At 40.3% G+C, this 18,596-nt stretch overlaps 1 protein-coding gene and 1 long non-coding RNA gene across 5 annotated transcripts in view; both read left to right on the forward strand.

Moving 5' to 3' along the window:
* The window catches only part of UBN2 (ubinuclein 2), an 87,334-nt gene that overhangs the window by 46,176 nt on the left and 22,562 nt on the right, over positions 1-18,596 (forward strand). For 3 of the 4 annotated variants that reach the window (XM_036010948.1, XM_036010947.1, XM_036010946.1), the window contains 7 exons: positions 466-579; positions 1,160-1,303; positions 2,043-2,093; positions 4,070-4,112; positions 7,987-9,537; positions 16,032-16,263; positions 16,693-16,782. In XM_036010948.1, the coding sequence (XP_035866841.1) occupies positions 466-579; positions 1,160-1,303; positions 2,043-2,093; positions 4,070-4,112; positions 7,987-9,537; positions 16,032-16,263; positions 16,693-16,782 (2,225 nt within the window). The remainder of the gene's footprint in view (positions 1-465; positions 580-1,159; positions 1,304-2,042; positions 2,094-4,069; positions 4,113-7,986; positions 9,538-16,031; positions 16,264-16,692; positions 16,783-18,596) is intronic. The other variant, XM_036010949.1, reaches the window with a different exon arrangement.
* Positions 11,532-15,353, forward strand: LOC118497201. Its single transcript, XR_004899733.1, has 2 exons — positions 11,532-15,059; positions 15,142-15,353. It is a non-coding gene; the product is annotated as an uncharacterized LOC118497201 (long non-coding RNA).

Genomic DNA, 18,596 nt, shown 5'->3' on the forward strand with positions numbered 1-18,596 from the left:
TATGTGGTTCTTTATACTGTATGTAGGTGTTAAACCAGCAGGTGAGTCTTTATCAAAGTATGTAAAACTTATCTATTAAATGTTTTCTGAATGACGCTGCTTCCCACTCAATTGCTTTGATGTCAAAGGCAGAAAGGCTGCTGATTTTGTGTGTGGGTGTGACCAAAGCAAGAGCCGACACTGCCCCGACGTTTCACATGTTGGCCAGCCTGACTGTCTGTGGTTGGGCACAAATACATTCTGAACTGGAAGATGAGTATTCATGCCTTTACATTACAGTTTGAACACCTTCTTTACCAAACGGCTCCATAACCCACTTGAAATTCACAGTGTTGTGTGGAAAGGTAGACTCCCTACTTACCTTGTCTCTTGAGTTAACATCCAATTATGCAATTCAACAAACGGAGTGTATTATAGGCAATGCTGAGTTAAAACTTTGCTTTATAAAATGTTTTTTATTTTTAGGTTGCAAACAGATGAAGAACGTGAAAAAAATGGATCCGAGGAAGACGATGATGAGAAACCAGGGAAACGTGTCATAGGACCAAGGAAAAAATTCCACTGGGATGACACCATTAGGTAAGACTTCACCAGAGCCTTCACTTTTAACTAAGTAGTAATGGAGAAGTAAAGTTTCTCTTACAAAGAATCTCCAGTAAGTCGAAGACTGGATTGGGAGTAACCAAAGATTTGTATGTAGGAAAAACTTATTCAAGAGAAGATTAATATGGTCCTAATATTTTTAGAGTGCTATCACTTATTTTTATAAAGATTTTTTAAGCTAATTGTTTAATTATTGAGTAAGTCATGTACTGGTTTCCGAAGGTGAAGGGCTCAATATACTTGTATAGTCAGTCACCTTTCTTAGCAGTAACTCAGTATCCCAAGTAAGGGATTAGTTGTAGGACTACCCTTCTCAATCTTTGGTGCCTAGATTAAAGGAATCACAGGAAGTTGTTTCGTGTGGGGATTTGGCTGTAGTGCAATGAATGATATATGTTAGACATTATTTATCTTCATGTCGTCTTCTGAATTTTTCAGATGGTATTCTTTATTATTGCTGTCAGATTTATGTGCTTTTAAAAATCTGTTTCAAGCTTAATTTTCTACAGTTTTGCAGTCAGATTTATATATAAATATATATTTTTAATCTGTTTAGAACTTTGTTATGTAACCTTGTTGAGATCAAATTGGGATGCTATGAGTTAGAGCCAAATAAAAGCCAGTCTGCTGAGGATTATCTTAAATCCTTTATGGAGACAGAGGTGAAACCATTGTGGCCTAAGGGCTGGATGCAGGCAAGGTAAGAAATACGACATCCTAGATTTCCTTTATTTACTTTCTTACTGCTACTATTAAAGATACGTGTACACTCACACGACATTCATTTTGCTAAGAACCTGATGTGTTTAAAATTCTGTATAGTCATCTCAGACAATCTCTGATTTGAAAACTTCAAGCACTGAAAAGACTAAACAATTGGTCACATGGCCATAGAGATATAGAAATATACATAAGGGTGTTTTCCTCACTGACCACTTGTTTCTTTTCGTAACTGAATTTGCTGGTTGAGAAAAAGGGAGGGGAAAATGGTTATGAACTTTGGGAGGGGAACTCGATATGGGTATTCTGAAGATAAGGACTGAACAGAAGATTTAGAGTGCAGAAAAAGAGACACAACCTTAGGTTCTGTTGGAAGTAGTCATTCTAGATTGGTATCTCAAAAAAAAATCTAATTTAAAGTTTAAAAATCCAATTTAAAGCTTAAAGAGTTAAGTAGCAGGCTTAGCTATCTCAACCTGTCATCTTAAAGTGTTCCATTTAAATCAACAGAAAACATCTGTCAGGCTGTTCAAGATTCAGTAGAGTTGATACAAAATTCCCCGTAAGATAGATTATTGAAGTTACTGTATTATTCCAACTTTTACTTGGTAAATTAGCAAATAATAGCCTGTTGAAAGTCATATGATTAAAATGATAAAGCAGTTATCATATTATTTATCTACTTTGAAAAGTTAATTATATATTTTTAATTTTTTCAGAATGCTTTTTAAGGAAAGCCGGAGTGTACACAATCATCTTACTTCTGCCCCGTGAGTAAATTCAGATTCCACATTTCTTCATTTAATTTTATTCACATCATGTGCTTTAGTAAACAAAAATACCATTTATTAAATGCTAGTTGAAAGCCGATTTAAACGTACATTTAGACGATTCCATGTTAACACTGCCCTTTTTTTAAAAATCATTTTTATTGTTGACTGCATAGACCTCAGAACACACTTATCTATTAAGTAGTTCTCAGGCTAGTCTCCAGAAACCTGAATCCAGAATGTGCCATGTGTTGGCTTGAGCTCTGGTAGGCAGGCGCCACGTAAACAGCAAGGCTCTGGTGGTTCACTCTGTTCTCGGGCCTTGTGTCCTTCCATTCTTCTGTGCCTTTTCTCTTCCCCTTTAGTGACCTTCTATGTATGTAGGTAACCCGTAGCCGTGTGCTTTTTAAGACAGTTCCGGATTTGTGCCTGCGCTTCCTTGCCTTGCAGAGTGTTCTGTTCCACAAAATTAACCTATTCTTCATGGCCTTCCTTCTGTTCAAAACCAGATCTCTCCTTAGTGCTTTGTTTCTAAAGAAAGGTCTCTTATCCTGTTCTTGATAGGCAGTAGTCAGAAGGCAAGTTTTTTCTGTAGTTTTATTTTTGAGTGAATACTGGCTAAATCTACAAGAATTTTATTTTTATCTACAACTTAGGGCTAATTCTTTGTACTCTAAAAGTGTAGTATTACAGAGTTAATAAAGTACAAAAATTAGCAAATCACTGAAAAGTCACTGCGCACTCTAATTCAGTATTCTGCGAGGAGCTCTGGTTAGCATCCTCTGGGTAACATTACAAAATTACTCCTTTCCTTGTATAAGTTATTGATATAATAGGTGGAATTGTTTTTTACAGCTGTTAGGAATGACATTTTGTTAGTACACCATCAGAGATGTGTTGAAATACTTGTGGTTTTCAATTCTTATTCTTATTTTTTTAGTATAAATTTGGGTAGTTTGGTTTCATATATTATAGGTGCGTGCTTTGTGCACGTGGTTTAGTTATCCTGTGGTGGGGGGATATATGATTAATTTTGTGTTTTGTACCAGAAAGTAGAAATCTGTGGGGCAGGTGGCTCTGGAAGTCCTTTTGCCCCAGTGCTTTTTACTTTAAACAAACACATAACTTTGAAAATTGTCTAATGAAGCCATAGATTGGCATTTTTAGGATATTTGTGAATTTAAATAATGATGTTTAAGTGAAATACAAATGCTCGGACAGTGGGAGGTGTTTTAGCTCGTCAGCCCTTTGTGCCACAGTCGCTTGGGTGCGTTCTCCTGCCGCGGGGCCTGTGAGAGGCTCCTAATCTCTCAGCTTTCGCTCAGTGGTTCCCAAAGGTCCCGCTGTATTTTTTCTGCCTTTTGTTCCTGTCATTTTAAGTTTTTATTTGAATATTTAAGTTAAAAATCATTTTCTTTAAAATTTTTGAAAAAGAAACAAAAACCTGTAACTAAAACAAGATTGTATGACAACTAATTGAAAAGGAAAATTTCCTGCAAAAAAAGTTGTTTTTGTTTAAAATCTTGATGTTTTGTTTTGTTTTTTAAAATATTATCTTATTTACTACTTCTTGGCATGATTTAGTTTGAGGTAGAAGTTTCTTGAAGCTCTGTTTTCTTATAAAAATTATAAACTCTTACCACTTCTTTGAAGCGAGAATCCTCAGGCAGTTTTATTCGCCTATTTTGAGTTGTTTTTATTTTATTTTGAATATTTACATTTAATTTTTAAGAGAACTTATTTATATTTCATGTTTTGGTTTAGCCTTCTAAGTAATCAAAATTGGGGAAAATGTTGCTGTCTATTCACATATAAATTGAGCTTTTACACGTAGTTTCTTTCCTCCAAGAGTTTTCCAAATAGCAGAAGAAATTATTTACCAATACAATTACAAGATTACAAGATGATGTTACAGTTTCCTAACACGTGGCTTAACTGCTACTGAAATACCCTCCTTTTTACTCTTTGGTCTTCAGGGCAAAGAAAAAGGTGATTCCTGCGCCTAAACCCAAAGCGAAGGTAAGCATTAAACCAGCCCTCAGAGCGGGCGTGACGGTGGAGGTTGAGTTCCTGAAATGAGCAGGGCGTGTGGTGTTGAGCATAGATTGACAGGGGTCATCGTACTCTTAAGACGGGTGTTTTCAGACTTTGTTAAAAAAAATTTGAGAGCCATTGTATTTGGGAAAATAGATGACTGTGTGGTAGTGGGAAATTTGAATATATTAATAACTTGTAAGGTTTAATACTCAGAAATGCTAGATAATATAACAAATAACCTTTAAAAGCCTAGCTGAGGTTGCGAATACATACGAGAAATCCCTGAGGCCCCAAACAAGGAAGCTGCCATAGCATTAGTCTGCTTCTGAAGCTTTGCTTGCCTTTAGGGGCATTGGCTGATTTTCATCCATTACCTCATTTTTATTTTTAAATTTCTTCTCCAAGTGCAGCAGCACTGGATTCTCTTGGACTAAATAGGTTGAGAATTAGAATGAAACTGCATAAACCTGAGACCCTCAAAGGATAACATCTTTAGTAAAAGGAAAGACTAGGAAAGAAATCTACTCACCAGCAGAAAGGTTAAGAAACTTCCATGTCTTTGTCTGGGTTCTGGATTAGGGTAAGATAGTTCTGCTTGAGAATTTCCCTTGGTTTAAGAGTTTAATTTACACTCCCTGTGTGTTCTTGGAAATAACCTAAAAAATAATCTGAATTAATATTGGATTAATTTTAACCCAGAGCAACTGGCGAGTCTAGTTCTCTCTAGAAGAGTATACCTTCCTCTCAGACCTCAAAGGCCTACCACACGCACCCTGCGTCAGATCCTCAGATCCCAGCTCACTGCCTAACAATAGAGGGTGTGTGAGGAAGTCAGCCACTGTGAGTGAGTCAGCAGGTAGCAACCTACTGAATCGGATCCCTACCAAGTGATGCCCTTACTGGGCTAGGAATATAAAGTAGTTTAACTGAAAATCTTTAAATATTTAAAGAAGTAGAAGAGGAGGTAAAAAATACCCTACTAAATTAGAGCAGCCCTGGCTGGGTGGCTCTGTTGGTTGGATCGTCATACTGTACTGAGGGTTCGATTCCTGGTCCAGGCACACACACACCTTGGTTGTGGGTTCCTTCCCTGGTTGGGGCGCATACAGGAGACAACTGATTGATGTTACTCTCTCACATAGATGTTTTTCTCTCCCCTCCCCTTCCTCTCTCTCTCTAAAATCATTGTGCATATCCTCTGGTGAGGATTAAAAAAGAGAAAAGAGCCCTGGCTGGTGAGTGCCAGCCTGCGAACCAAAGGGTTGCTGGTTTGTTTCCCAGTCAGGGCACATGCCTGGGGTGTGGGCCAGGTCCCCAGTAGGGGGCGTATGACGGGCAACCTCACATTGATGTTTCTCTCCCTCTTTTTCCCTCCCTTCTTTTCTCTAAAAAATAAATAAAATCTTAAAAAAGAGAGAGAAGAGAGCAAAGTAGAAAAAGAACCCAGTATAAAGTCTAAAAGTGAAAACTGTAATCATTTGAAATTACAATTATAATGAAGGCCTACCTCTTTTATATTTTAGACTTTCCCATAGCCTTCATCTCTTTGAACAGATGAGTTTCTTTACATACGAGATTATGGCAGAAAGTCAGAATATTTGTTACTCTGTGGCCTTCTTTAATTTTAAAGGCTCTTTGAATACAGAGTGAAAGTATCCTCTTTTTCTTAGTACCCTGCTTTGTCTTCTAATCTAAATAATATTGAGCCAATATTTTATTAAATCTGTTGGGCTCATACTTTGTTTTGACACTTTATTTTTAAACTCCTAATACCCTCCTCTGAGGGTTGTTTAAATTTTGATCCATCTATTCAAACGTGATTAATTTATCATAATTCTAATAACGGAAGTGTTAGGTTACTGTAGGGAAGTCACCGTTTTGTTTGGGTTTTGTGATTAAATTACTTTTTCCTACCCCCCCCCCCAAATGTGCAGACTTTTTTTTTTTCATCCTGCCATCCCTCAAATATCTATTTTAGTTAGACTGTAAGGAAATGCCTACAGTAGACACAACAAAAAAAGTAAGAAGGAGAAAAGTAAAAGTATGTAGAAAATTCTGCTTGCTCAGAGGAAAAAGCTCTTAACTTTCTGGTAAACATTTGCCCCCCCTTCCGGATCTGTGCCCCTGTATCTCCTTCCACCCATCTGTCCAGCCGTTCATTTACCCAGATTGAGGTTAACATTTTATGTAAGTGGAGTAACCTCCTTATTTTGACTCTAATATATATCCTGAGCCCTTTTTTCTGCCAAGTAAGTCTACACAGTACAGTGCATTTAATGGTATGTTTGCAAAGAAAAATATTAATAAAAAGATTACTTAAAACAGCAATTTTGTACTGGTAACGTGCAATATTGTTCTGATATACTCCCCCGCCCTCAGTTTCTGTACTTTTTAAAAGTGGAATTTCTGCTGATCATGTAATTGCATGGCACCTCAAAGCAAATGTGTCTCATCTGCATTGACCATTCATGCTAGCAGACAATTTTGACCTTAGTGCAGTTACACTGCAGACTTCTGAGAGGCAGGGCGGTTTTCAGTCAGGGCTTTTAAAACAGAAGCTTAGAAAAAACGGCTAAGGCTAAGGGCATCAGACGGCATTCCTAACAGCTTGTTGACTGGAGTGCCTTGGAAGGTGGTGGTAAAGACCCTGCCTCCCCATTCTTTCCCTCTGTGGTTAAGGTAAGCGCTCTGGTTGCATAATCACTGTGTAATGCCAGGCCTCGGGTTTGGGGTTTATTGGGTTTGATTGAAGAAACTTATGGAAACTTTGAAATGATTTTTATGTAACAGTTTTATTCTTAATCTTCAAACTGATACAAGTAAACACTTGATACTTTTCTTTTAAGAGAAAGTTAGTTTTTAATTCTTTTGCTCTTTGAATATTTTGAACCGTGCTGTAATTCTCTTATCTCTTAATGTTAAGAAAGTGACATTTTTTTAAAAAAAACAAATGGTATTCTGTCAGGTATTCATAGTTTTAATTCCTAATTCCCTTCTTTGCTTAGCACAGTAGACCCTTAGCATGGTAGGCACTTAGTAAATATGTGTTAAAAAGTGACAAATGACTTCTTCTGGAATGAATAGAAAACATGCTTTACGTGTGTTTGCTTTGACGTGCCAGTTGCTCTCCACACTGGCCACGGGCGGCTGCAGGCCAGGGCGTGCGAGGAAGCAGGATATGAGCAGCCGTGTCCTAGCAAGACATAGTCCCCAAGGCGGGTGGAGTCTTAGGGTAAAGGCAGAACTTCTAGATGCACAAGGAGAGTCGAGTGGATTTGGACTAGCACCTGAAGACCTGACCCAGGTGGGTGTGTGTGGGGGGGTTTCATCAGCAATGTGACTAGTGTGTCCATCTTTCTTCAGCTGGGCATTAAGCCCCCTTAGAATGGCTTACTGCGGTGTGGTAGTCGTGTGCAGTATGTCAGGTTGTTAGGCTTATGAGGGCAGTTCGGTCAGGAGCTCTGTCCTCTAAAAAGTTACTTGGTTTTCCTGGCTGGCGTAGCTCAGTGGATTGAGTGCGGGCTGTGAATCAAAGTGTCGTAGGTTCGATTCCCAGTCAGGGCACATGCTTGGGTTGCAGGCCACGGCCCCCAGCAACCACACATTGATGTTTCTCTCTCCCTGTCCCTCTCTCTCTCTCTCTCTCTCTCTCTCTCTCCCCCCCCCCTCCCTTCCCTCTCTAAAAATAAATAAATAAAATCTTTATTGAAAAGTGACTTGGTTTTTACAGTCTCTGAGGAAGAGTTCCAGTACAATGGTAATCATCATGAGAACTTCTTAGTCTTTTAACAACCAGTACTTTCTAATTTTTTCATTAGTCATTTTATTTTTTCTAATACACTGCTGTTTGTGCTAGGAGTGTAGTCCAAAAAAGGACCAGAAAACTCCGGCATCCTTGGCGGCTTCGGTTGGTGGTCCTTCAGCAAGCTCCAGCACGTCTGCCGTGGCCTCCACCAGCTCGAGCTCTACTCCAGCCCAGGAGACCATCTGCCTTGATGACTCACTAGACGAAGACCTTTCTTTCCACCCCCCTGCACTGGATCTCGTTTCGGAAGCTCTAGCCGTTATCAACAGTGGAAACAAGGGCCCTCCGGCTGGCCCAAGGATAAGCATGCCAACTGCAAAACCTCGTCCGGGACTGAGGGAAGAAAAATTAGCAAGTATTATGAGCAAGCTGCCACTGGCTACGCCCAAAAAACTAGATTCTGCTCAGACTGCACATTCATCAAGTCTTATTGCTGGTCACACAGGGCCAGTACCAAAGAAACCCCAGGATTTAGCTCATACTGGCATCTCTTCAGGCCTTATTGCTGGTTCTTCAATTCAGAACCCTAAAGTTTCCCTAGAACCTTTGCCGGCCAGGCTACTTCAACAAGGACTCCAGAGGTCAAGCCAGATTCATGCTTCTTCCTCTTCCCAGACCCATGTCTCCTCTTCTTCCCAAGCCCAGGTCGCTGCCTCCTCTCATGCTCTGGGAACATCAGAGGCCCAAGATGCTTCTTCGTTAACACAAGTAACAAAGGTGCACCAGCATTCAGCTGTCCAACAGAATTATGTGTCTCCATTACAAGCAACCATTAGTAAATCACAGACCAACCCAGTGGTGAAATTAAGTAATAATCCTCAGCTTTCCTGTTCATCCCCACTCCTTAAGACTTCAGATAAGCCACTTATGTACCGCTTTCCCTTACCTACTCCCTCACCTGGTAATGGTTCTCAAGGGTCCCACTCCCTGGTTTCTAGGACAGTACCTAGCACCACTACCTCTAGTAACTATTTAGCCAAGGCTATGGTGTCACAAATCTCCACGCAGGGTTTCAAGTCTCCCTTCTCAATGGCTGCCTCCCCAAAACTTGCCGCGTCTCCTAAACCTGCCACGCCCCCTAAACCCTTGCCCTCATCTAAGCCTTCTGCCTCCTCCAAGCCCCCTCTGTCAGCTAAGCCTTCAGTATCATCTAAACTTATTTCTAAATCCACCCCAACTCCCAAGCCTGCTGTATCCTCCAGTTCTTCCAGTCCAAGTGTACTAGTTGCCCAGAGTGGCCACGCCAGCAGTAGCAACCCAGTCCACAAACAGCCCAGTGGAGTCAACATCAGCAGACAGTCTCCTACCTTGAATTTGTTGCCCTCTAATCGCACTTCAGGCCTTCCATCTACAAAAAACCTTCAGGCCTCTTCAAAGCTACCAAATTCATCGTCCACTGGAACTGTTGGGAAGAACAGCTTGAGTGGGATTGCAGTGAATGTACCTGCCAGCAGAGGTAGCAACCTTAACTCAAGCGGAGCCAATAGGACGAGTCTGTCTGGGGGAACAGGAAGTGGAACACAGGGTGCTTCTAAACCGTTGTCTACTCCACATAGACCATCCTCTGCCTCAGGGTCTTCAGTGGTGACAGCCAGTGTGCAGGTATGTATGTTACCCACGTTCATGGGGTGAACTGTGAGATCGTGTGACCTTCCTTTCCTTTGGATAAGGTGCAGGTCGTTTGCAGTAGCTGAGAGCTTACAGGCGAGGATGTTCCTGATGCTGAAGTCTCAGTGACGGGGATACTTGAGGACGGGGTTCTTCTGGGGATGTGGATTGTTTTTAGTCAAGTACCACATGCTTGCTTTTAAAACTTTTGAAAGACATAACTAAAATGCATATTGAAAACTCTTACCTTATTAAAGTTTAGAACAAATTAATAACTTACGAATTTAACGTACCTTTGCTTGTCTCCTGTCTTTCCTACCCTAGTCCCAGCTTTCTTAATCAGATTTTTACATTCATGTTATTTTTTCCTTTAACCATTTGTCATTTCAAATAAAGTTTTTATTTTGCATGAATTTCGCAATTATTCATGTATAATTCTCTTTGTCAGATTAGTATCAGTAATCCTTTTATACCAGAGTTTCTCCGCGTTTGAGATTTAAATTTAAATTTATCTCTCAGTTAATAGGAGTACCTCACACAAGGAACCTTTTCAAAAAGGCTGACGTGAAAGCTCTCTTGCCTTAGCTTCATTTTAGTGCTGCCACGGTCGAGTAGTTACGCATTGTCTCCCTCCAGATGCTGTGAATGCTGTTCTACTGACCGCTGGTGTTTAGGGTTATAGAGGAGTCTCAGGTCATTTCAATTTTTCATTGTCTTTACTTATCAGTAATGTGTTTCCTCTGCCTACATGCTAGTAAGGTTTCCTCTTTTTTGTTGAAATTCAAGTGTTTCCGGAGTTTGGCTTGGTTTATTTTGTTTTCAGTAATTCTGTACCTAGAACATGGTAACTCAGTCTCGGACCTGGCTAGGTTTCTTCAGCTCAAGAATACAGACAAGGGTGGGCAGAGAGGGATTTGCGTTGTAAGTATGCGAAACACAGAGTTCATTTGTTTATTATTATTCATTCATTATTTCCGATCCCGTTGGCCTAGGAGTTTCGGGAACTCTTTATTACTCATGTATTTCATCTCTCTGCCTTCCGTATCACCTGCTCCATTTTCACCTTTCCCCCACTTCTTTGTACTCTGAGACTTCCACATTACCGATTTGGTTTCTTTACTGTTTCCCACCTCCTGCCCCTCTCCCAGCCCCATAAAGAAATACACGTTCACTGTAGGCAAATTCATAAAAAGAAAATAAAAGTCACCCATTCTACCACTGTTTTATATTTTCCTGGTACTTTTTTAGACTTTTTACAAGAAAGTGAGTTTTACATAATAATCTGTTTCATAACAAGGTTTTAAAGAAATAAAATGTTTTTACGATGTGTTCTTAGGTTCTTAAATATCATTTGAAAATATGACTTTTATTGATTTATGGAATTCTGTTCTCTAACAAAGTGTTCTGACATTGTACTGTATCCTGTTTGTGTGGAATATGAACATTTAATGAAAGAATTTTACCCCTGGTATTCAGAGAGGTTCTGTACTCTTCAGAACAAGCTAAGCATTGGGTATTCAATATACACTTAAAACCCAAATTATCACTCTGCCATTACTATAGGCTTAGAAATGCATTTATTCCAGATTTCTAATATGGAACAGAATTCAGTAGCTGATACTTTATTAATTGGAATCTAGGATTAATTGTTGCTTTATCTACATAATTTTACTGTTACTGGAAATACAAAATATAACAACAAACTGATTAGGAATTGTATGTTAAAATGTAAGTTATAACTAAGGTCTGGAAGTTAGTCCACATTTCTGTTTGTATTACCTTTATTACAACGTTGATTTTTTTTCGTCCTGGCTAGTATGGCTCAGTGGATAGAATGCTCACCTGTAAATCATAGGGTCGCAGGTTCGATTCCCAGTCAGGGCATGTGCATGGGTTTTCTGGCCAGGTTCCCAGTAGGGGGTGCATGAGAGGCAACCACACATTGATTTTTCTTCCCCTCTTTTTTTCCCTCCCTTACTCTCTCTAAAAATAAATAAATAAAATCTTTTAAAAAAATTTTTAAGTAAAATGTTGATTTTTTGTCGAATTAACCTTAAGTTTGATCAAAAGAATATTTGAGAGGATCGTAACAGAAATGGCAGTGTTCTACCCCATATTTTCCTTCTTAATGCCTCCTACTTTTAACTCTCTTCGTTTTTTCTCTGTGCTTTTAAATAAGAATGAATGGAATACTCTCAATTTATTTATTTTAGTATTGTCTTTGACTTCTCATTATGATAAATGAGGCTTTTAGCCCCCATATATTTTTCCCATTCTCCTAAACGAGTAAAATAACAACTTTTGGTTGAATCCATGACTGTAAAGTATTGTCTCTATTGAGCTAAATATCATACACTATGGTGTCATTTGCTTATTATAAAATTTTGGCTTTTTTCTTGGAGTTTAAAATTGTTTTCACTTGCTTTGTTTTCTTTGAATTTAACATTAAATCTTTATGTATCCGTTGTTATCTCTAGAATCTAGCAGTTTTATTTTTTTTCCAGGAAATCTTCCTGGATTTGATCATTTTTGCCAAAAGAATGCAGATACTTGGTATACCAGTTGTTTATCTGCTAGTTTGTCAGCAGGAACCTACTTGCAAAATTTGTGTTTCTAAAACGTGCTCCTTCCTGGTTTTCTTTCTCTCCAAAATGGCTTTATGATTTGGAGACCTCAGTGTTCCTACCTTCATATCTGATTCTTTTGTTCTGTCATATTGGTTTGAAGAAAAGGTCAATAATAATTGCATAAGGTTGTTTCTGACGTTTGGTGAACCTAAGGTTCTTTTGTTTTTTTTAACTTAGCATCTCATTGAAGTCTTACCAGCTACCTTGTAGCCTCTAAATCCTCTCTCTCTCAGGTACTAAAAACAGATTTCCTATCTGTGCCTGCAAAGCATTAATTTCTTTCTGAAACACATTTTCAGCTGTCTACTCATTTGCAGAGTGAAAGTGACAGGTCTTTAGTTTAACAGAAATTAAAATCTTCCTGGGTTCAGATTATTACCTCTGCTTGCTTTCTGCATAGTAATTTTTCACCCAAGGCATTCCTCTTCTTTCTTGCCTTTCAACTTACTGATTTTCTGTGAATTCTGTCTTTGCCACTTTATTATTCCCCAAATAATTCATTTAATAAGCAAATATTTATTAACTGAGATGTGCCAGGCACTGTCCTAGGTGCTGGGGAAATAGGGTGAGCACCATATTCAAGCTCCCTGGTCACACGGAGAGCATGTTCCAGGTAGGAGGATACGGAGAACACAAATAGGTGCTATGAGAAAGTGAAACAGAATGATACGATGAAGTGTGGTTGTTGCTAACATGGACAAGGCAGTTGGGGAAAGCCTCTTTTGAGGAGGCAGCATCTAAGCTGCGAGTGGAATGAACAGAACCCAGCCATTTGGGAGTAAGAGGGAACAGAGTCCAGGTGAAGTGGATGGTAGGTGTGAAAGCAGGAAAGGGCCTGACATGTAGGCTTGCATGGCGAGACTCAGGAGAGATGGGTAGGTGATGAGGTGGGAGTGCCACCAGAACCCTGTGATGAAGGACCTTGTGGACCACGATGAGGACTTGGGAATTCATTCTGTGCACAGTGGGAAGCTATCGGAGGGTCTTACTATACAGGGGAGTGTTGTGGTCTGATTGATATTTCATGTGATCGCTCTGAGTGTTGTAGAGAGCGGGGTGGGGGCAGGTGCACTCACCAAAATAAAACACATGGTTAAAAAGATGTAATGCCAACCACAGGAAGAGAGAGCAAGGATTCCTTCATATTTTCCCCTAGGAATGAAGTGTGGACACCCTAGAAACTAGCTTTGGTTATTGGGTGTTATTCTGAGCTATTCGCCTACTCCCTGTTGACAGCTTCTCCTGTGTGCTCCTGAGTGACGTTTTGAAAGGTCTGTACCTTCTAGCGTAGAGAAGTCTATACCCATGTAACACATAGGTAATCTGGTACTTATTTCACTGTAGTGTTAGGAACAAAATTAGATATTGAAATTTTGACAGTACAGAAATGGTCATTGTCACATGGCACTATTTTTTTACTGCTCATGCTTAGTTACTTAATTTCAGAAGTTGCCTTAATTTATATTTTCCATCTATGAATGCTTCACTTAGCCTCCAAAGAAGCTTAAGAATTTTCCTTATTAGCAGTATTTATTATTTCTCACTAGGGGGCTCTATTTGGGGTATACTGCCTTGAAGTGTGTGTCTCATATTAACCTGAGACTCCAGTAGAATTATGACTAAAAAGAAGAAAGATATTGTTAATTCTTAAATTGATGCAGTGTCTTTTCTATCCAAATTGCTTCAGTGTATTTGTATTTGTAACTTAGTCATTCCTTCCTTAACATGCCCATTTTGTGTGCTGTGATTGGCACAATAGAGAGAGACTGGAAAATAAGAAAAATAGTCAAGTCCAAGCATAATGTGATAAAGATTTATACTTAAATGTTGGAGGAAGTTGTGGTTAAAAAAAAAAAGAATGGGTGTGTTGCCCATGAGCTCACCTTGTCCTTCCGTTTTGATGCTCGAAAACTAAGGCGTCGAGCCTGAGTGGCAGGTAGGAGTGAGACCGTTGATGGTGGCAGTTAACATCGCAGGAGAGGGTGAGTTCCGCTGTGGGCATGTGGGAAACGTACCCAAGTGAAGTTCTTCACTGAACTTCTAGATATGTAAGATTGAAATTGGGGTGAGAAGTCAGGAGTATGGTTATATATCTGAGAGGTGAAAAATAAAGGAGCCCTGGCCAGTGTGGCTCAGTCGGTTAGAGTGCCATCCTGTACTGAAAGGTGATGGGTTTGATTCCTGGTGAGGGCACATACCAGAGTTGCCAGTTCCACCCCCAGTCTGGGCGTGTACGATTCCCCAGTCTGGGCACGTGTGGGAGGCAGCCAGTCGGGGGATGTGTTTCCCTTCCCTTCCTTTCTTTCTAAAAGCAATGAAAACATATCCTCAGGTGAGGATAAAAGAAAAAGTAATTTAAAAATAAAGTAAATGAAGGAGATCATGGAAGTGGAGGCTATTGGAGAGAGAGTGGGAAAACCAGAATGGAAAGAAAGCCCCTGGAGGATGCTCCTCAGGTTCTGTCCCGCAGCAGCACGGACGACTCTGCATATAGCGTGTAAGGCGGCATGTGTGTCGGGGAAGAGTACCCTCATTCTTTCCACGTGTAACCAAGTACAATGCTCAGCCCTTTATTAATTAATAATGTTTACTGGTAGAATAATCAACATGTAAGCCTGACTGTAGCTAACACGTAAAATTTTTGGCCAGCGGAGTTCAGAGTTGGTAAAATAAGGCGACAAAAGAAAATTGCTGACTGCAGAAACTGGAATAGATCATGTCCAATACTGAGGGAAGCTTATTGTAATCTTTGTTGATCAGTGCACATGGAGAAGAAATAAGTCAAAATGGGGAAAATGTATATATAAATAATTTATCAATGAAAGTTCATCAGTGTTAGCATATTCTGATTTCTGTGTTTTTATTCATAAACATAACATTAAAACCCAGGTAGGTAAAAGATAGAAAATTGTACTGCAACAACAATTTAAATAAAATTTTTTAAAAATTAGAAACAAACAAACCAACCCAGGTAGGGGAGTATCAAAACACCCTCTAACTCACCTTTACCTTAGGGAGTCTAAGTTCAGAAAAGCAGTAAAAATGGAACCCAGCTTTCAGGGGTTAAGGAGAGACTAGGTAGTGTGGAAAATCTGTCGTTCAGTTAATTTTAGACCAAAAGAAATAAAAGTAATTCCTGTGGTTTCTAGAGGTTGAGGAAGAGCCAGGAATTAAAAAAGGTTATAAAAAAGGGAGATAAGAGTTCTCCGTACACGAGAAGGCAGCGGGAACATGGAAAAGGTGCAACACCAGATTATCTGTATCAGAAAGTTCTGAGTGCACGGGATCCGTGACGGGGCATGGGTCATCGCTCTCGGAGAAGAGGAGGGGAAGGCTGATGATGAGGAAGAAGGTGGCTAGGATGGCCTCACCTCTGGAAGGCGTCACGATGGAAGTGAAGGACATGCGTTAGGGGTGCTGAGAGAGCACTCACTAGCTGGAGCAGCAGCTGCAGGGACTGTGCGGGCAAAGAGGGCAGGGCGGTGAAGGGACCAAGCGGGTGCCAAGACCACACCGAATCGTACGGGGCTGCTTGCTAGCGGTTCGGAGCTGGAGCAGGGAGCCGGAGCGGGAGCTCGAGGTTCGAAATGGGGGGGCAAGAGGGCGAATGCGAGTTAATATAGGCCTTCAAATAAGTTCGGGAAGAGTCTAAACTGATGATGAAGAACTGAGGATAGAATTATTTCCAAAACCAATATTGGTCGCTCTTTGAAATATATTGTTCACCTCAGTCTTCATTTCTATCTCAGAGTTTCTGTTAGAACGAATATAAAACACAGTCTTGTGCCCTGAGGATATTAAATAAATCAATTCAGGTTGAAGATTTGATTTCTTATGTATTTTGACCCCTGGTTTCTGCAGTCCACAGCAGGAGCATCATTATTGGCTAATGCCTCACCTCTGACTCTCATGACATCACCTTTGTCTGTAACAAATCAAAATGTGACTCCTTTTGGGATGCTGGGTGGCCTTGTTCCAGTGACCATGCCCTTCCAGTTGCCCTTGGAGCTACTTGGCTTTGGAACGGACACAGCTGGAGTGACAACCACCTCGGGATCTACCTCAGCCGCTTTCCACCATAGCCTAACTCAGAGTAAGTGGGGCCCTTTTGTTTGCTTGGCTGCCTAGTTTGACGGACAGGGAACAAACTCTGTGCTATTGCAAGTAGTCCAGTTGGAGTCAGTGAAGATTATAGAATTTTTTAAAGAAGAAATGTGATTTGTTTTACTTATGTATAAGTCAGATTACTGGACTCTGAGATTTTATTTATAATTTTTCAATGAACCACTATACCACATTTATATCGTAATGAAATTTATAATATAGGAGGAAGTCAAATTTGCTTGGTATTTGCATACACATAACCATTTATATATAAATTTTTAAATGTGTGTGTACTCTGGTTTAAGAGGGCTCATGAAGTCAGGCTGTGCTTGCATTAGATAAGTTAAACTATTAACATTTTGACCTAAGAGGACTCCAGCCAGATTGAAGATCACTGACAAGTCTGTTTTCCTCTCAGATTTACTAAAGGGTTTACAGCCAGGAGCTCAGCATGCAGCAACACTTTCCCACTCACCTCTGCCTACACATTTACAGCAAACATTTAATGGTAAGAAAGCCACCTGTTTCTTCCTCTCTTTATTGTTTATGTAGCTGTAGAGATTGGGCTGGAAATGTTTTCTGAAAACAATGTGAATGGAATGACAAAGGTTGGACAAAAGTAGATTCTCATGTAACTCAGTCCTCATGAGCAACAAATTGCTTTTAAGAGAAAGGAAATAAGTACATGAGATCTTGTGTTGCCTGTGAGGAGAGCAGTGCTGGAGTGACTCAGAAGTGGTGACAGGGAAGTGGGTTTACAAGGCAGCGTGCGGAAGTCATGTCCAGGAATTGGAAAGACTGCATCAGCTAACACATGTCAGCAGTCATACAAGAAGCCTGTGGATGAGAGGACAATCCCCATCTCACCAGTCAGGAGACTGAACCAGAGATAAGCAGCTTGCCCAGGAGGGTGCACAACGGTGTTCAGCCTGAGATGCAGACTCAGGAAGTCTGACCCCACAGGCTGCGTTTTTGACCATCACAGTTTGCAGCCATTCAGTCAGCATGATCCAGACTCTGTGCATGACATACTTGCAGCCCAAGCGGATCTTCCTGAAATCAGACACTGGCCCCCAGGTTATGGGCGGGCTCTCCCCAGCAGTGGACCTCAGTGGACCGCTGATAGTGTTCTGAAGGCTATTTTCAGCATCTCGGAGCAGAAATAACTGCTTATCTGCCCTCTTAACTTTGGGAGTTGCTTGGAGCTGTACCATTCTTTTTGGCCACCATGGGGAAACAGGAGATGGTGGCAGTCTCAAGGCAGCAGGCCGCAGTGAGTCCTGTAACAGACCTGAGTGGTGAGAGTGGACATGAAACCACGGCTGTGCAGATTGGGGCCCGAAGTGGACACAAGTGTCGGCAGTCCCAGCCTCCTGAGCCAGGTGTCACTGCTTGAGGAAAACCCCCCTGTGACTAAGGCAGTTGCTGGTATAATGAGTCCAGCTCAGGGCTTTTCGATCGTGGGCGGGCTGGTGTGGACCCAGTATGGCATGAGACAAACGGGAGTCTGGTGGGTCAGCGTGACCCAGTGTTCCAGCTTTTATATGAATTCTCTCGCTGTCTCGGCAGCTCCAAGGGAGAAAGGAAGTGGGACTCTCAGTGCTTTCCAGTGATTGTAAGGAAAAATTTACAACTTTTTATGTTAAAGACACTTAAAAATGTAAGACACTGAATTTGAGAATTAGGCCTGGATTTTCAAATTCCAGGACTGCCACTTGGAGCGAGTGTCTTAACTTGTTTCACTGCCACTTTCCCTTGTTTGTAAACTGGGGACAACAAAATGTTTTTAATAGGCTTCTTATGAGAATTTATGAAAACGATTTTTAAAATTTAACGATATTTTAAATTTTATTTAAAATTTCTCTCGTGGTACCTTATACATAGTAAGAGAGTTCAATTAATGTTAATTGTCTGACTTTATCTAAAGACAGAAATCAGTAAACTTTTTTTTATTAAGGCCCAAATAGTAAATATTTTAGTCTCTGCAGGCCATTTAGTCTCTGTCACAGCTACTCAACTCTGTCTCTGTAGAGTAGTGGAAATAGCCATGGACGTGTAATACGGGTGTGGCTGGGTTTCAGTAAATCTTTATTTATAAAAAGAGGCAGTGGGCCATATATGGCCCTTGGGGCAAACCTTGGTCTAAAGACTCATGGTCCAGTTAATAGGAGTATTTTATTTTGCTAGTTAACCAGAGCTTCTTAGCAAAATTCTACATTGCCAATTTATAAATTTAAATATGCCTCAAGTTAAACCACTTCTCTCTACAAATGCAAGTATATGATACCTCCTTATCAGTGGAAAAGCCAATCCTTAGACGGT

The sequence above is a fragment of the Phyllostomus discolor genome, chromosome 10 (genome assembly GCF_004126475.2).
Source record: "Phyllostomus discolor isolate MPI-MPIP mPhyDis1 chromosome 10, mPhyDis1.pri.v3, whole genome shotgun sequence".
Lineage (NCBI taxonomy): Eukaryota > Metazoa > Chordata > Mammalia > Chiroptera > Phyllostomidae > Phyllostomus > Phyllostomus discolor.